The 16,538-nt window shown below is 43.1% G+C and overlaps 1 protein-coding gene across 5 annotated transcripts in view; it reads right to left on the bottom strand.

Moving 5' to 3' along the window:
- Positions 1-371: 371 nt before the first annotated feature.
- LOC123766193 (cytochrome c oxidase assembly factor 6 homolog) overlaps positions 372-16,538 on the bottom strand; it is a 38,689-nt gene continuing 22,522 nt past the window's right edge. For 2 of the 5 annotated variants that reach the window (XM_045755145.2, XM_045755144.2), the window contains exons 3-5: positions 7,963-8,110; positions 7,205-7,266; positions 372-6,328 (exon numbers count right to left, since the gene is read on the bottom strand). In XM_045755145.2, coding sequence (XP_045611101.1) covers positions 6,232-6,328; positions 7,205-7,266; positions 7,963-8,110 — 307 coding nt within the window. In that variant the 3' untranslated portion in view covers positions 372-6,231. The remainder of the gene's footprint in view (positions 6,329-7,204; positions 7,267-7,962; positions 8,111-16,538) is intronic. The other 3 variants (XM_045755147.2, XM_045755146.2, XM_045755148.2) reach the window with 2 other exon arrangements.

The raw sequence follows: 16,538 nt of genomic DNA, 5'->3' as shown, positions 1-16,538 counted from the left end.
TCGCATACCTCCAGGTGAAGGCCTTCACTAGGATAAACATCTTGAGGTTCATCTCCAGAGTGTCAGGAGACGGTGTCACAGGAAATGCTAACATTATATAACGCTCTGATTGGCAGCACATTACGGCACCCAAGTCCCCCAGTTTATAGGATATATTTGGGTCAAGATGTCTTTTGCTGTTTCCTCTATTTTTCTGTTTTTGTGGGAATTGAGTATGTGCCATTATATCTGGCTTTATTTACACGTATTAATTATCACGCAGACTAGCGCTTGGCATCACTGAACCACCTCACTCTTGATCTGAGATTCGTGTGTGTGTGTGTGTGTGTGTGTCACGCAAGCCAAAAAAAGGGGTAAATCAAACTCCAAAATAGATAAATCTTGTTGATTATTACTGAATAAATATATGTATCTGCTGGCCGATTTTGCAATCTTTATTGCTTCACAAAACTCATATACAGTCTTATCTAATTACAGTATACATGACAGGCAAGCCAGGCGCAGGGCAAGGTTTATACTAGCCTTACTCTCACACTATCATATCTTACCATTATTCCACACCCCGCAAGCACAATTAGGTGAGTACACACCCTAGCGTATCATATTGTATTAGTACTCTTAACCATAGTTTATACAATATTATACAATGGTTATAATGTTAATTCACAACACAGACGAATATAACGAAGTTAAATTTGTATTCTCTCTCTCTCTCTCTCTCTCCCTTTCTCTCTCTCTCACACACTCACATCTTAGTTACGAAAATAACTATATTTATAGACCTGTAATCATAGTTAGAACGCTATATAAGAATATAAGATAAAATAGAAAAACCGTCGAAAGGCAGTTTGGTATACTTAGCTATCACACCGGTGTTAGAATTCAACCCCAAGCAACGAATAACAAAATTATTTACAAAATCCTGGCAAAGTGGACCACATATACGTAACTTTCTCATAATTTCCGGTCAGAGTAATTATTAACAAATATTTGTTAGTGTGTAATGCATCGATGATGTTTTCAACTGAGTTGTGTCTGCGGCCGATGTGTCCTGTATCGCAACCGTTAGCGCAGTCGGCTCACATCCGAAGAGTCCCGGGTTCGATTACCGGGCAGGAAAAGAGATGCAGACACGTTTCCTTAACACCTTATGTCTCTGTTCACCTTGCAGTAGATAGGTATATACGGGAGTTTTGGTAACTATTGCGGGTGGCATTCTTTTGGGAAGGTCCGTCGTTAGCGTTGGTTCACCAGGATGAACATCTTGAAGTTTATCTCCAAAGTATCATGAGATAGTGTCAGTATATATAGTATATTTATTTATACAAGAGTTCTTACATTTTTGCACAGTCACTAGCACGCATAGCGTTTCGGGCAGGTCCTTAATCTTGATTTTCACATACACACCCCCAGGAAGCAGCCCGTAGCACCTGTCTAACTCCCGGGTACCTATTTATTGCTAGGTCAACAGGGGCATCAGGGTGAAATAAACGTTGCCTATTTGTTTCTGCCTCCGTCGGGGATCGAACCCGAACCCTTAAGACTAAGAACGCCGAGTGCTGTCTACTCAGCCGTCAGTTCCCAAACAGTAACTGCCGTCTGGCTTCAGTCTCCAATTTTTTTCATTTCCTGGCGGATACATTGTAACAAATACTCATCCAGAATTTACGTGTATACTTATGAAACCTAAATATCTTCCCCTCGGTTATGGCGGCTTAGTTTGCTTTTATTAAATAGTTTACCAACTTTGACAATTCGAAACCCAAAGTTATTATTGTTATATATAATCTTGTAGCACTTCGGTTCTCGTATACTGTTTAATAAATTCAAATTTATCCGCCATAATTGAAGATAGATATACAGGCTTCGTAAGAGGACCTCATAAGTGCTTGATGAATTAGGAAGCTTATTAGCGATGCCCCGGAAGCTATTAGTACAAGCGAGGTTACATCCGCGCTGATGTCAGTCGTCTAGAAGCAGCCACAAATTAAATTGTCCATCCCAGCACGTCTCACTCACAATAGACTAATTTATGTCAGCTGCTTATGCGAAAACTGACGTGTAATTATAACGAATTATAACGGGTAATATATCAAATGCTGTGAGTGGTCAGTCAGACTGGCTAAACACGGATTAAACTGTATATCGAATGGTGCGAGAAGCAAATAAAAGATTTGGAGAGTGTGGCCGGAGTGTGTAGCGTGTATATGTTAACACTTGCGAGACCCAGGTGTCGCTGTTGTCCGGTTTGTTGTCAACTGTCACTTGCTGTCCACCACAGCAGGTGACGACGCGTTCCTGTTGTCCACCACAGCAGGTGACGACGCGTTCCTGTTGTCCACCACAGCAAGTGGTGGTGGTGGTGAATAACCCTGTGGGTGCTTTTTCACCCACAGGGTTATTAAGCCATGGAACCGCCTACCCGCCGAAGCCGTAAATGCCAAAACTCTGTTAACTTTTAAAAGTACAGCTGGAAAAGATCATCAAAGGGGGGACCTTCGACAAGCCTCCGGCTTTCTGTCCTCGTCGAGGCCACTAGTATTAGTGGCTCTCAGGTAAACTCAGGTAAGTGGCGACTTCACACCCTACGGATATTTTTAACCTGCTTAACGAAGATGTCACCTCAGGCTTTTTTTTCTAGGTATCCATGTTGACAGTATATCTCGACCCCTGGGAGCCTCGACATCCATTTATCGTATCTATAAACTGTGCGCGAAGTCATCTTCAGAACGTAAAAATACGGTCTTCGGAATTCGGGTTTCGCCAGACGTTTATATAGCCTAGTGCAATCTGTGATTAGACGACGTCAGGAGGCCGGAACCCATCACTAGTCGTCGCTGATATGGTATATACACAGCACGACAGCTCTCTGGTGATTCAGACCTAGCGTACCTATATCCTCCACCACCTCTACGCGGTATATTGCTGTAACTCATATGCATGTTCTCATCAACAGGCTTTCTGTCCCCCTACAATTCAAAATATCAAAGCATTTTTATACGGAAATCAAGAGAATGGGCTGAACACCGCCTAGTTCACTGCTTTGTTTCACTTGATGCACTGTTAGTCCCACGCATATAAGATGTGTTCTCACTGCTTCCTTGTCAAAACACAATGTTATTATGTACAATGAAATCACATAAACGTGATGTAGCAATGTCCTGGTAATGGATTGAGAACAACTACGTAATTAGTGCTATCATCTACTCTCTGCCCATTGTTTGGTTAGGTTAAGGTTACTATATTATAATGTTTGGTTAGGTTAGGTTAAGTTTCATTACGTTAATACGGTATACTATTGTTCAAAATGCGAAATTTAAAATTCGGAAACTGTTTAAGTGTACCCTTGAATTTTGTTACAGAAAACCAAAATATTCAGGCTGGGAATATTTGGCCAAAATTTCTGGTAGCAGATAATTTTGAATGAAATATTTACACATCTCTTGAACATATGTTATAGAATTGTCTCTGAATTCACTTCTCTTATCGCACTCTATCACATAGTGTCGGAGGGTGTGCGAATAATTTTGTTGACAGTTTCTAAGAAAACGTTTCAGCATTAACTTTTTATTTTTTTATATTTTAAACCAACGATTTATAATTTTTTAAAGTTATAACTTGAGAATAATCTCCGTTTAGGACAGAGATTCACGTGCCAGTTTACAAGTAAACTATTACTGGAACCGTAATGTGCTTTCAGACCATCACAAATATCTAGATAACTATATCCAGCTGGTTTGACGGTGTGGTTGGTAGCTCCTGGTAATGGATTTACTCTGATATGCAAACTGTTTAATATTGATATATGTAAGTATTTTAATAGTAAAAAAAACAGTGTTAGAGACGAAAAAATTTTTTTAGAGACGAATGTTGTTGGTTATCGCGTGTTTTGATTGATTGATTGATGATTGATGAAGATTAAGTCACCCAAGAAATGGCACGTACGGGCATGAGTAACCCGTGAGTGTTTTTGTGTCAGATGAACTCACGAACGATACCTGTGTCGGCATCATCTCAAGGTTACGAATGATACCTGTGTCAGCATCATCTCAAGGTTACGAATGATACCCGTGTTCGCATCTAAGGTCACGAACGTTTTTGTTTTTTCGAACGTTAACAACAAACGAACATCTAAGGTTTTTTGCCCGAAACGCTATGCGTACTAGTGGCTTTAGGTATTGTATGTACTAGCTCTATCTATAAATCCAACATTATGTTTGTAAATCAACTATGTATGTACTTTCCTGAATAAAATTGACTTTACTTACTTTACTAACGATAGCTGTGTCAGCATCATCTAAAGGTCATGAATAATACATATGTTGGGGTCGCCACGGTGTTCTGCAGCGCATGTCTCGAATTAAGTACAACAGTTGAATCATACTCATAATGTATGATTTTTCGAATATACAATACTCAAAATGTTTGATATTTCGAATATACAACACTATATGTATGATATTTCGAATATACAACACTATATGTATGATATTTCGAATATACAACACTATATGTATGATATTTCGAATATACAACACTATATGTATGATATTTCGAATATACAACACTATATGTATGATATTTCGAATATACAACACTATATGTATGATATTTCGAATATACAACACTTTAAATGTGTAATAACTTTAATGCATGATACTCTTGACAAATGACTCTCTTTAAGGAATGATAATTTGCAATGAATGAAAATTTTAATGCATGACGATTTTACTGTATAATTCTTTTAATGAATAATATTGTTACTGTACAATACATGTATACCTAAGGATAGCGGAAGTATTCTTGCAGTTCTTAAAAATTCTCACTCAAAGGAACTTGTGAATTCTCACTCAAAGGAACTTGAGAATTCTCACTCAAAGAATCTTGAGAATTCTCACTCAAAGGAACTTGAGAATTCTCACTCAAAGGAACTTGAGAATTCTCACTCAAAGGAACTTGAGAATTCTCACTCAAAGGAACTTGAGAATTCTCACTCAAAGGAACTTGAGAATTCTCACTCAAAGGAACTTGAGAATTCTCACTCAAAGGAACTTGAGAATTCTCACTCAAAGAAACTTAAGAATTCTCACTCAAAGGAACTTGAGAATTCTCTCTCAATTGAACTTGAAACCCCTATATACAATTATCCAATTAAAAAGAGCAATAGGTGATTGAAAACAAGAAAAAAAGCTATTTCACGCACAATGAAAGCACTAGACGAGATAGATCTATGACATAATATTGAGGCCGCACTCCAAGCCTCATGAAGTATTTACGTGTCCATTTACGAAACCCGTACATCTTTCCATAATCATGGCGACTTTGTTTATATGTATTAAACGGTGTATAGGCTCCGATGCGGTACGAGGTTGTTACTAACAATAATAACCTTGGGTTGTAAAGTATGCAAGTTCGTATAAACTGTTTAATAAACAAAGTCTATGCCGCCATGATCGAGGAAAGATGCACAGGTTTCGTAAGTGGTTCAGTTGGTAATGCGTGTGCTTTGGAAGTCCGGGGATCCTAGTTCGATCCCATCGTACAATTTTAATATTTTCTTACAGGTATGTCAATATTGACATCTAACCTAGAGGGAGAGGGAAATATAAAGGGCAATATCCTAATATAAGGAACACGATATTAAATTTACTCACTTGCCTTAGTCTAATGCAGTGAATGAGTATTAACATCTTGATGAACCTCCAGATAGTCTAGAATCATACGCTCCTGGGAAAGGTGTTTGGGGGGTGGGTGAGGGGATGGGGTTCTCTCCTGGTGTTTGGGGGGTGGGATGGGATGAACTAATTGGCTGATTGATTGATTGACGGACTAGTCAGCTGGACGAAGGCAGGTATCGTAGATCCTGTTCACTGCCAATTACGTGAGAATTCAGGAGAGGTTTTATACACTTAATTTAGGAGTTCTTGAAACCAGGCGTGCTTGAGAACCAGTTGAAAAAAAAATAGGTGAAGACACTTAAATTTTGGCGCCAACACGAATGGCATTCAGACGAAGGTTGCCACCGGAGCAGCATTAGGCGAGTCTTTCCTAGAGTGGTAGGTGAAACAGCGGCTAGGTGAAGGTGACTCCGCTGCCAGGTGAAGCTGACCCGACTGTCAGGGTGGAGGTGACCCCACTGCCGGGTGAAGGTGTCTCCGCGGTCAGTTGTGAGTGATGCCTGGCCCAGGTGCAGGGGGGAAGGGTTGGGACAGTAGGGAGATGGGCTGAATACTAGCTGAAGACCACCTCGCTGTAGATGCGATGTCTCCTGACCAGCGGGGTGTCAAGGCCGGGGCACGGCGACACAGGCGTCGCCACCTCCCGGAGTCTGCAAGAGACAGAGATTGGTCAGCACGCGTCTGTTAGGCTAGAGAAGTCTCAGTTTCTCTCTCTCTCTCTCTCTAAGTTGATCAGAATCTATATTCCTGTGTTAAAAACCTGATACTTCGTAGATCAAGAAAAAATTTTCCCAATCATGCAAGTTTTGTCGGATCCTTCTGCAGAAGACAGCCTCATCCCCAACCAGAGTGCTTATGTCACATACACAAGTTATATACATCCTTACTGAAGCTAGGATGTGCCTTTTACTCACACACAAACGACAACAAGAGCCTTAGCCAATCCTGCAGCTAAAAAATAGCCATTCTTAGCACCTAGGTACAACACAGATAGTTAAGATTAGTGTCAGGAATTGTTCAGCTCGCGTCTGTTAGGCTAGAAAGTCTCAGTTTCTCTCAGTCTTTCTCCCTATCTCATTTGGTAAGGTCATATGAGTAGCTCACCCCAAAAATGAACGAACACATATTCTTCTCAAAGCCTACGACTATTGCAATATGTATGCTCAGCCAGACACATATACACACAAGCGCGCGCGTGTGTGCGTCCTAGCACCATATGATATTAGCAGCTAATTCAGAATCTAGGCTCTGATACATACACATGTCTTAGCACCAACTAAAATTTACAAAGCAGCAACGCTCAGCCACGCTCACATTCTAGCACCGTATAAAGATATCCTAGTAGCTCGGTCCAGTTACAAAAACACTTCCTTAGCATATGGTAAGATCATACAAAAAGCTAAGCTCTGCCATATACACAAGTATCCTAGCACCAGTTACGGCCACCCCCAGCAGCTAGGCACAGCTACACAACCTAGCACCAGCTAAAGCCACCCCCAGCACTAGGCACAGCCACACACACTTACCCTACCGAGTGTATCCGTTCCTTGAATTCCATGTACTGCCGCTTCCGGTCAAAGTGTTTTACCTGAAGAAAAGACATTTGAGTAATTAGAAAAGTTTGTTCATTGAATAGGTCTTGAATGTCAACAGAATTTAGCACATAGCAGAGCGACTCACCGGAGGGTAGGATTGGCTGGACATGCCCAATGTACGGGACAATGCAGGGGGGGGGGGGGGACTTACCAAGTGGACGTAGCAGGGCACGAGAACTTACCCAGTGAAGGGAACAGGGGCATAGAGACTCACCCAGTGGACGGAACAGGGGCATAGAGACTCACCCAGTGGACGGAACAGGGGCATAGAGACTCACCCAGTGGACGGAACAGGGGCATAGAGACTCACCCAGTGGACGGAACAGGGGCATAGAGACTCACCCAGTGGACGGAACAGGGGCATAAAGACTCACCCAGTGGACAGAACAGGGGCATAGAGACTCACCCAGTGGACGGAACAGGGGCATAGAGACTCACCCAGTGGACGGAACAGGGGCATAAAGACTCACCCAGTGGACGGAACAGGGGCAGAGAGACTCACCCAGTGGACGGAACAGGGGCATAGAGACTCACCCAGTGGACGGAACAGGGGCATAAGAGACTCACCCAGTGGACGGAACAGGGGCATAGAGACTCACCCAGTGGACGGAACAGGAGCATAGAGACTCACCCAGTGGACGGAACAGGGGCATAGAGACTCACCCAGTGGACGGGGCATAGAGACTCACCCAGTGGACGGGGCAGGCCATCTCGTAGAGGCGTCGCAGCTCGAGACAGTGGTCCCGGTGTATGTCTGGCAGGTCAAGGCAGGCCCAGTAGCGGTCACGTGACTCCCAGCATGCTTTCCTCACCCCCTTGTCCCGGAACGACATTCTGCTGAACAAATAATTAAATAAACGTTCATAAATACGTCCACACATGCGTTCTCGCATTTTGTGTCCAAATCCAATTAGTGTTCTTATCTAAAGAACAAAAATGGTTTTAATCAAGGACACTGAAGGAGCCTGAGGTACTCAGAACATACACAGATTTTTCGCGTAGGGAACCAGACCCGGAAACAAGCTCAGCAATGTTGTAACTTGTGTATCTTAATTAATATTAAAGTGCGGGTGTCAGCTTCCGAGTACATTGCTTGTCTCTGCACAAGCCTTCTCCACAACCACTCACAGGATGGGTATAGGGTTCATTATCACTTACAGGATGGGTATAGGATCCACTACCGCTCATAGAATGAGTATGAGATCCACTGCAACTCGCAGGATAGATACGGGGTTCATGATAAATGCAATGATCATGTCTACGGTACAAAAGCCCCCGAGCGTTGTTTCCCACAACTGTTTCACAATGGGAGCTTGGCCCCTTGCCGGTGCAACGCATGCAATGAGTACTACACAAAAACTGCAGTGTTGCAGCCAGTGGCGATTCCGGAATAAGGCAAAAGGGCTGCACACTGCTGAGGAGGATCGTAGAGAATCGAGGTGAGGGAAGATACGTATAGTGTGACAATGACCTTCAGACTCTCTCCCCCCCCCCCCATTCCCTTCTTTGCTCCTACACAAATCTCTTCTTTTCTCTTGCTTCTCCTCACACTGCTCTACCCTCACACCCCCTCTCACACCCCCATTCACCCCCTCAAACACCCCCTCATCACCTCTCACACCCCCCATGCACCCCTCACCACCTCCACTACCGCTCTCGAAATAGACGCTTCTCGGTAGATAAATCAGGAGAAGCTGAAAGTTCCCTGCGGCCGACATCAGGCGACCTCCCCCCCGCCCCCTCTTATGTTATTTACAGGACGAGCATCCACTCGTGTAATTTACAGGACAAACACCCGCTCATCTTATTTACAAGACGGACACCCCCACCCCCCCTCCTCGTGTTTTTACAGGATGAACAACCTTCCCCCCCCCCTCCTCATGTTAGTTACAGGATCAACAACCCAACATGTTATTTACAGGACGAACAAACACCTCGTGTTATTTAAAGGTCCAACACTTCTCCATGTTATTTACAGGTGTTGGTTGGTTGTGACAGAGACAGGTGAGGGGTTGTGATAGTTACAGGTGTGGGGTTGTGATAGTTACAGGTGTGGGGTTGTGATAGTTACAGGTGTGGGGTTGTGATAGTTACAGGTGTGGAGTTGTGATATGGACTATTATGTCCAAATCCAGCTCCACACCTTGTACGAATAGTATGCAAAACACCATAAGAAAACAATTGAATTAGCCTCGTACTCAACCTAAACTGTCCTGAGCCAAAAATAACCCTCAGGTCTCCATTTCCGAATATCACCAATCTAAAGTTTAATTCAGTTCATATTGCTCCTAAACTTTGCCCAGAAAAGGTTAGTCTTGGATGTTTTATTTTTTCACGGATCTTCTACGTAGTTGAAACAAAATTTGGGTGCAAAAGTATATATATTTTGTTCACTCCATTGACAGCTGCTATAGTGCTATAATTTTTGGAGGGGCTTGCACTATATATGAATTGTCCAAGAGTCATTATAAGTGAAATGATACTTAGGAGAAAGAGAGGGGTGAAGTAAAAATATCCCCAGAGAAAGACACGACCTCATGTGGGTAAATCCGGGGTGGCGTTAACTTAAATCCGACTCACACAAGCAAGCAGCCGTTCGCGAAAACGTTTCCCCCCGTGAGTGGATTTATAGATGTTTGACTTGAAGCAGAGAGGTATATTTAGCGAAGACCAAGGAAGGAATTGTAGCGAGCATGTATATCATGCTTTTGTGTCATCATGTGTATTATATATATATATAATATATATATATATATAATTGTACTCACCTAGTTGTACTCACCTAGTTGTGTTTGCGGGGGTTGAGCTCTGGCTCTTTGGTCCCGCCTCTCAACCGTCAATCAACAGGTGTTGTGTGTGTGTGTGTGTGTGTGTGTGTGTGTGTGTGTGTGTGTGTGTGTGTGTGTGTGTGTGTGTGTGTGTGTGTGTGTGTATTTCACCTAGTTGTACTCAGCTAGTTGTGCTTGTACAACCTTGGGGTTGTGCTCTGCTCTTTCGGCCCGTCTCTCAACGCTCCAGCTATTATTATTATTATTATTATTATTATTATTTTACACACGCCTGCGAGGAGAGACTAGGGGGAATTAAACCTCACGTCGCTGGAAGACAGAAGAGTTAGGAGGACATGATCACCACGTACAAGATTCTCAGAGGAATTGACAGGGTAGATAAAGACAGGCTATTTAACACAAGGGGCACACGCACTAGGGGACACAGATGGAAATTGAGTGCCCAAATGAGCCACAGAGATATTAGAAAGAATTTTTTTTAGTGTCAGAGTGGTTGACAAGTGGAATGCATTAGGCAGTGAAGTGATGGAGGCTGACTCCATACACAGTTTCAAGTGTAGATATGATAGAGCCCAATAGGCCCAGGAACCTGTACACCAGTTGATTGATAGTTGAGAGGCGGGACCAAAGAGCCAGAGCTCAACCCCCGCAAGCACAAATAGGTGAGTATACACACACACACACACACGTCCACACAGAGGAAGCCACCCGTAACAGCTGTCTAACTCGGGTACCTATTTACTGCTAGGTAACAGGGGCATCAGAGTGAAGGAAACTCTGCTCATTTGTTTTTTCGCTGGTGCCGGGGATCGAACCCCGGTCCCTAGGTTCACAAGTATAGAGCGCTGTCCACTCAACCACCAGCCCCCCCTGTGTGTGTGTGTGTGTGTGTGTGTGTGTGTGTGTGTGTGTGTGTGTGTGTGTGTGTGTGTGTGTGTGTGTGTGTGTGTGTGTGTGTGTGAACTCACACACACTGTGTACTCACAGTACACAGTGAGTACTGTGTACTCACTGTATGTGTACTCACACACACAATGTGTGTGTGTAGAAAAGCCCTCATATGAAATAATATAGCATTCTCAACAGCTGTTGAGAATGACTTGACTATGGTAGTCAGCTCTTTATTTCTTATGTCATATGCGGTTATTCCCCATTGAACAGATCACCGATTATTTACACACGCTGACTGAGACCTAATATAATACATATGCTGTAATAGGCCTAGTAATATTAGTATATGTCTCTTAGCTTTATTTTTTCCAGACTCTATAACATGAATAGGATCAAATTCTACGTTCCATTTGTCCATCACGTCGATATTTGTGCAATCGTCCACATAGTTACAATAGTACTATCTTATCAGGAGAATATCCGAGCTAGTCGGTTTAATTTCTCCCGCGCTCTCTCAATAAACAGTTCTTTTTTGTTTTTCGCGCCAAAAGTATCGTTTTGCCAACAGAATCCTAAACTTGGCGGGAACTTATCGCGGTACTCAAGCCTCCACCAAGGTAAACAAACCCATTTATCTTTTAGATGTTTGCTCGGCTGCTGGTGTATGTACATACATATATATTCTACTATCATTACTACTATATTCTTCTCTCACTGTCGCTACCGCTATTATTTACTTGTCACCTTTATCACCACGTACGCCGAGTCGCTGACCTTCTTACCCGCGTACCCTGCTGTGAGCGGTAGTTAAAAATAATAGAGGAACTTTGCATTGCTTGTGATGAGGAACCCCACAGGAACGATATTGTTGGTCGCATAAAGACTCTGAGGGGCCAGATTCACGAAAGCACTTAGGCAAGTACTTACGAACGTGTACATCTTAACTCAATCTTTGACGGCTTTGGTTACATTTATTAAACAGTTTACAAGCATGAAAACTTGCCATTCAACTGTTGTTATTGTTATAAACAGCCTCCTGGTGTTTCGGAGCTCATTAACTGTTTAATAATTGGAAACAAAGCCGCCAAGAATTGAGAAAAGATGTACAGGTTCGTAGGTGCTTGCGTAAGTGCTTTCGTGAATCTGGCCCACATGTTACCCCGGTAATGAGGTACTTCTCATATCTCCATTGTTCAAACAATTATGTATTAGCGATATGGCCTTCCATTAATGTATTAATTTACTGTAAATATATAGCGCTTGAAATAGAACATTCTGTGTAACTAGCTGACATTGTAATTATAATGTGTGAAGGATAGATGAATTTGTTAATGTAATAATCTCCGTTGAGGTCTGATAAAGACCTTTCGTGTCCTTTGTAATCCTTTTTGCGCTACAGCTCACAGGATGAGAATGGGGTGCACAATAAACTAGCCGCCACCGGCGGCAACAATAAAAAGCCTCATCCTTCATCCCACCAGCCCCATCCCCTCCCCATCCCCTCCCTAGTCCCCACATTCATTCACTTCCTCCTCCCCCCACCCCCAACCACCACCACCCACCCTGACACTAACTTGGCTCCATATAAATGGGAAAATATGAAATTGGCGCATTTGGCCAGGCACTAGACTTAGGTCAGCTCTTTCTGCACATACACACGCTCGCACACACACACGCACACCTACGCCCTTCAAACACATTTAAATAGGCTTACACACACACACACACACACACACACACACACACACACACACACACACACGTACGTACGTACGTTTACCTACCAAGGAGTGAAGTAATGGAGGCAGACACCATACACAGAGAAGCGGGATGGGAGAGCTGAAGCTCAATCTCTGCGTACGCAGATGAGTGCGTTTTAAAGAGCAATTTCTCTTTTCATTCTCTCTCTCTCTCTCTCTCTCTCTCTCTCTCTCTCTCTCTCTCTCTCTCTCTCTCTCTCTCTCTCTCTCTCTCTCTCTCTCTCTCTCTCATTCATTCGCCGCCACCAACGCACATACAACATATGGAGTGAACATCCTGCCTGTCTAACTGTCACCCAGAAAAGAATACATCATTTATTCTCCTCTTCGACGTGTCCCTGAACCATGTGTAAAGTCACAGGGTCAACGACCCATTGTCAGACGCCACCCCAACCCCCCGTTGCAGTATCAAGGGAGCCCCCTAATTGTATTATGGAAGCCCCTAAGTGTATCAATGGAGCCCCCTTAGTATATCCTGGGAGCTCCCCTTAACATAGGAGGGGCTGTAGTATGCATTATGGGAGCTTCCTATAACTGTATCAGGGCATCCCCATAATTTTATAATGGGAGCCCCTTAAGTGCATCATGGGAGACCCCTTAAATAAATATTTTGGAACCCCATTCCTTCCCCTTCCCCCCTCTGTCCCATCCCAAATCCTACACCCCTTCCAAGTCCTATATAGTCGTAATGGCTTGGCGCTTCCCCCTGATATCCCCCCTTCCCTAACCGAATCTCACTAAGCTAGAATCAAATTTGTGTTTGGAATTTTAATTATTGAGTACAAAATATCATTATATTAAGTCATCTCAATATAACGTTTTTGTTTGACATCTTTACCATTTAGATGTGTTAATGTGAGATGACTGGAAACCAAATAATGTAGTCGGAGCAAAATATCTAACAAAAGTTCCTTAACGATTTTGTGAAATTTTGCTGCAAGTACTGTGGCAAACATAACGGCAAAAGCTTTGTCAAGCTTCCATGCAAGAACTTGGCAAAGTTTTCCATATAATAGCTTGATAAAGTTCAGCTGGAAGTGCTTTGTCAAGTTTCATCACAACAGTTGTCAAATATAGCTACAATATCTTCATCAAGTTTTGCTACAGAAAGTTTGTACAGTCCTTTGAGCTTTGTTGAGCTTGAAAATAAGTGTTTAGTGAAGTTCACAGCGTCGTCAACTAGAATATCTTCACAGTCTGGTGTTTCTCTATATTGATGTCTGCACTTACTGCTTCTAGTTACCAGAATGGAGGTCTGGTAATGAAGAAGCAGAACTGGACTGGAAGCCTGGTGTCTTAAAACTGTCCTATAGTCAGTCCCGGTGTCCTATAATCAGGGGAAACGTGACACACAGAAATCACAATTTCCTCGTCCCAGAATTGCAAGGGATGGGGTATGAAGAGCGACTGAAGGGACTGAACCTGACGATGCTAGAAAAAGAGAGCGAGAGGGAAGACATGATAAAGACGTATAAAACACACGGGGATTACCAGAATGGAAATAGATGAAATGTTCACATTGAATATCAGTAGAACAAGGGGGCGTGACTGGAAGCTTGAAACACACACACACACACACACAAACACGCACCAAAAATCAATAACTCACTCAACCATGCCTAAGTCGTAAGGCCCCAACGCTAGTGCCACTGAAGCCTCCCAAACATGCAGAGGCTTTATATGATTTTCCCTTCCGATGTTATGACGTCAGTGCTGCATATAATTGGCACCGGAAGCCTTGACACTCTCGCCAGAGGAAAAATAACAATAACTGATGTTTGGTAGCTTCAAACACGAATGTGACGTCACAGATGAAAATATGGAAATTTCGTTGTTGCCAAAGTCTCGAGAGAAAAGAGTGATTGATAAATAAATCCACCACACCACCACTCGATGAAATTTGCACAGTAGGTAGGAACAGCAGTCAAAAAAAGCTAACAAACACTTGGAATAATCAAGGGTACCTTCGACTTCAAGAAAAGGAAGGTAGTGATTGAATTGTATAAATCTCTGGTGCGCCCCCCACACTTGGAGTACTGTATCCAAGCATGGAGACCTCGTCTTCAGAAGGATATAGCTGCTCCGGAGAAAGTGCAACACCGGGCAACACAAATCATTACAGAGCCAGGTCCACTCACGTATCAGGAACGGTGGAGGCCCACAGGGCTAACAACACTACAAACCAGGCATGGCAGGGCGGATCTTATTGAAACGTTGAAGATACTGAACAAATTGGAGGATGTTGATCCGGAAAATTTCCTGTCCTCGTCGAAGCCACTAGTATTAGTGGTTCTCAGGTAAAGTCAGGTAAATGTTAATTAGATAAACAGATAAGAAAATGCTGAAAATCCTGTTTGATAATTGCAGTCAGGTGTTGTTGTACAGACACACGTGACACATCTAAACATCACATATTTGACCATCGCTCTCTCTCTCTCTCTCTCTCTCTCTCTCTCTCTCTCTCTCTCTCTCTCTCTTTCTCTTTCTCTTTCTCTTTCTCTTTCTCTCTCTCTCTCTCTCTCTCTCTCTCTCTCTCTCTCTCTCTCTCTCTCTCTCTTTCTCTTTCTCTTTCTCTTTCTCTTTCTCTCTCTCTCTCTCTCTCTCTCTCTCTCTTTCTCTCTCTCTCTTTCTCTCTCTCTCTTTCTCTTTCTCTTTCTCTTTCTCTTTCTCTCTCTCTCTCTCTCTCTCTCTCTCTCTCTCTCTCTCTCTCTCTCTCTCTCTCTCTCTCTCTAAATACAAATTTGCTGTTCTTTTTGTTTTCTCTGTTCTACTCTGTATCTTTCTTTTTTGCCTCAAGCAACTCTGCTAAATGATGAGCTTATATTGGTGTGTTATATTGGTGCGTTATACTGGTGTGTGCTCACCTCCTTAGACTTCAGACACGAACACCATACTGTCTCTTGGTTACCAATGTTACTCCTCCCCAGATGTTCCACTGTCGTGTCTCTGAATATCTTCTCCAGTATTTTACATGTGGATGACGCAGTTCTGAAGTTCAAGGCCTCGTACCTGTCTTTTTCTCGAACTAGAGCACAACGTTAGCAATCTTCCAGCTTTCTGAGAGTTCCCCATTTATTAATTACATTATTAACCCTTTAAATTTTATTTGTTACATGACTCAATAATGAGCTTTGCTGATCTTTGGCTTTAATTGCTATGTTATTTTTAAACTGCCCATCTTCATTTTCTTGAGTGTGTACATCTCTAGAGCTCCCTAGTGCCTCCTTGGTAACGGGGATCCTATGTTACTAGTCAATTTCTCTATGATTGAAATCCCCAAGAGGACTAGGAACATCTAACTCTCGGTCCACTTACCATCACTGATGTGCCCTCTTCGTGCCCTTTAGATTATTTACATTGCTTTCATTGTAATCTCCCACTATGGAGTAATCCTGGGTATCTCCCCCCTCTGGCATGAGTGGCTCTTCAAATCTCCAATGAAATTTCAATAGCATTGCTACCCTCTACTATACCTGTTTTCTCTCTCTTTTCTGATCACTTGCTATACACTTGGGAAGATGGCACCCCCTTATGGTGCCATCTTCCGCCACCTACACCATCTTCCATGGTGTAGGTGGTGGTGGTGGTGGGGGGTGGTTCAAGGGGGGAAATGCTTCAGATGGTGGGGGTGGAATAGGGGGGTGTTGCAGGTGGAGGGAGTGAAGGTGGAAATGAGGGTAATGGGTGTAGTGGAAGTGGTTGTAGTGTAGATGGTTGTGATTGTAGTGCAGGTGGTTGTGTACGTTGTGATGATGGTGGTGCAGGTGGTGATGCAGGTGGTGATGCAGGTGGTGGTGGGGCTAGTGTAGAGGTGGAGTCAGCCGG

Source organism: Procambarus clarkii, chromosome 9 (assembly GCF_040958095.1).
Source record: "Procambarus clarkii isolate CNS0578487 chromosome 9, FALCON_Pclarkii_2.0, whole genome shotgun sequence".
NCBI lineage: Eukaryota > Metazoa > Arthropoda > Malacostraca > Decapoda > Cambaridae > Procambarus > Procambarus clarkii.
The sequence above is the reverse complement of the archived record's forward strand: the minus strand, read 5'-3'. Positions and strand labels throughout refer to the sequence as shown.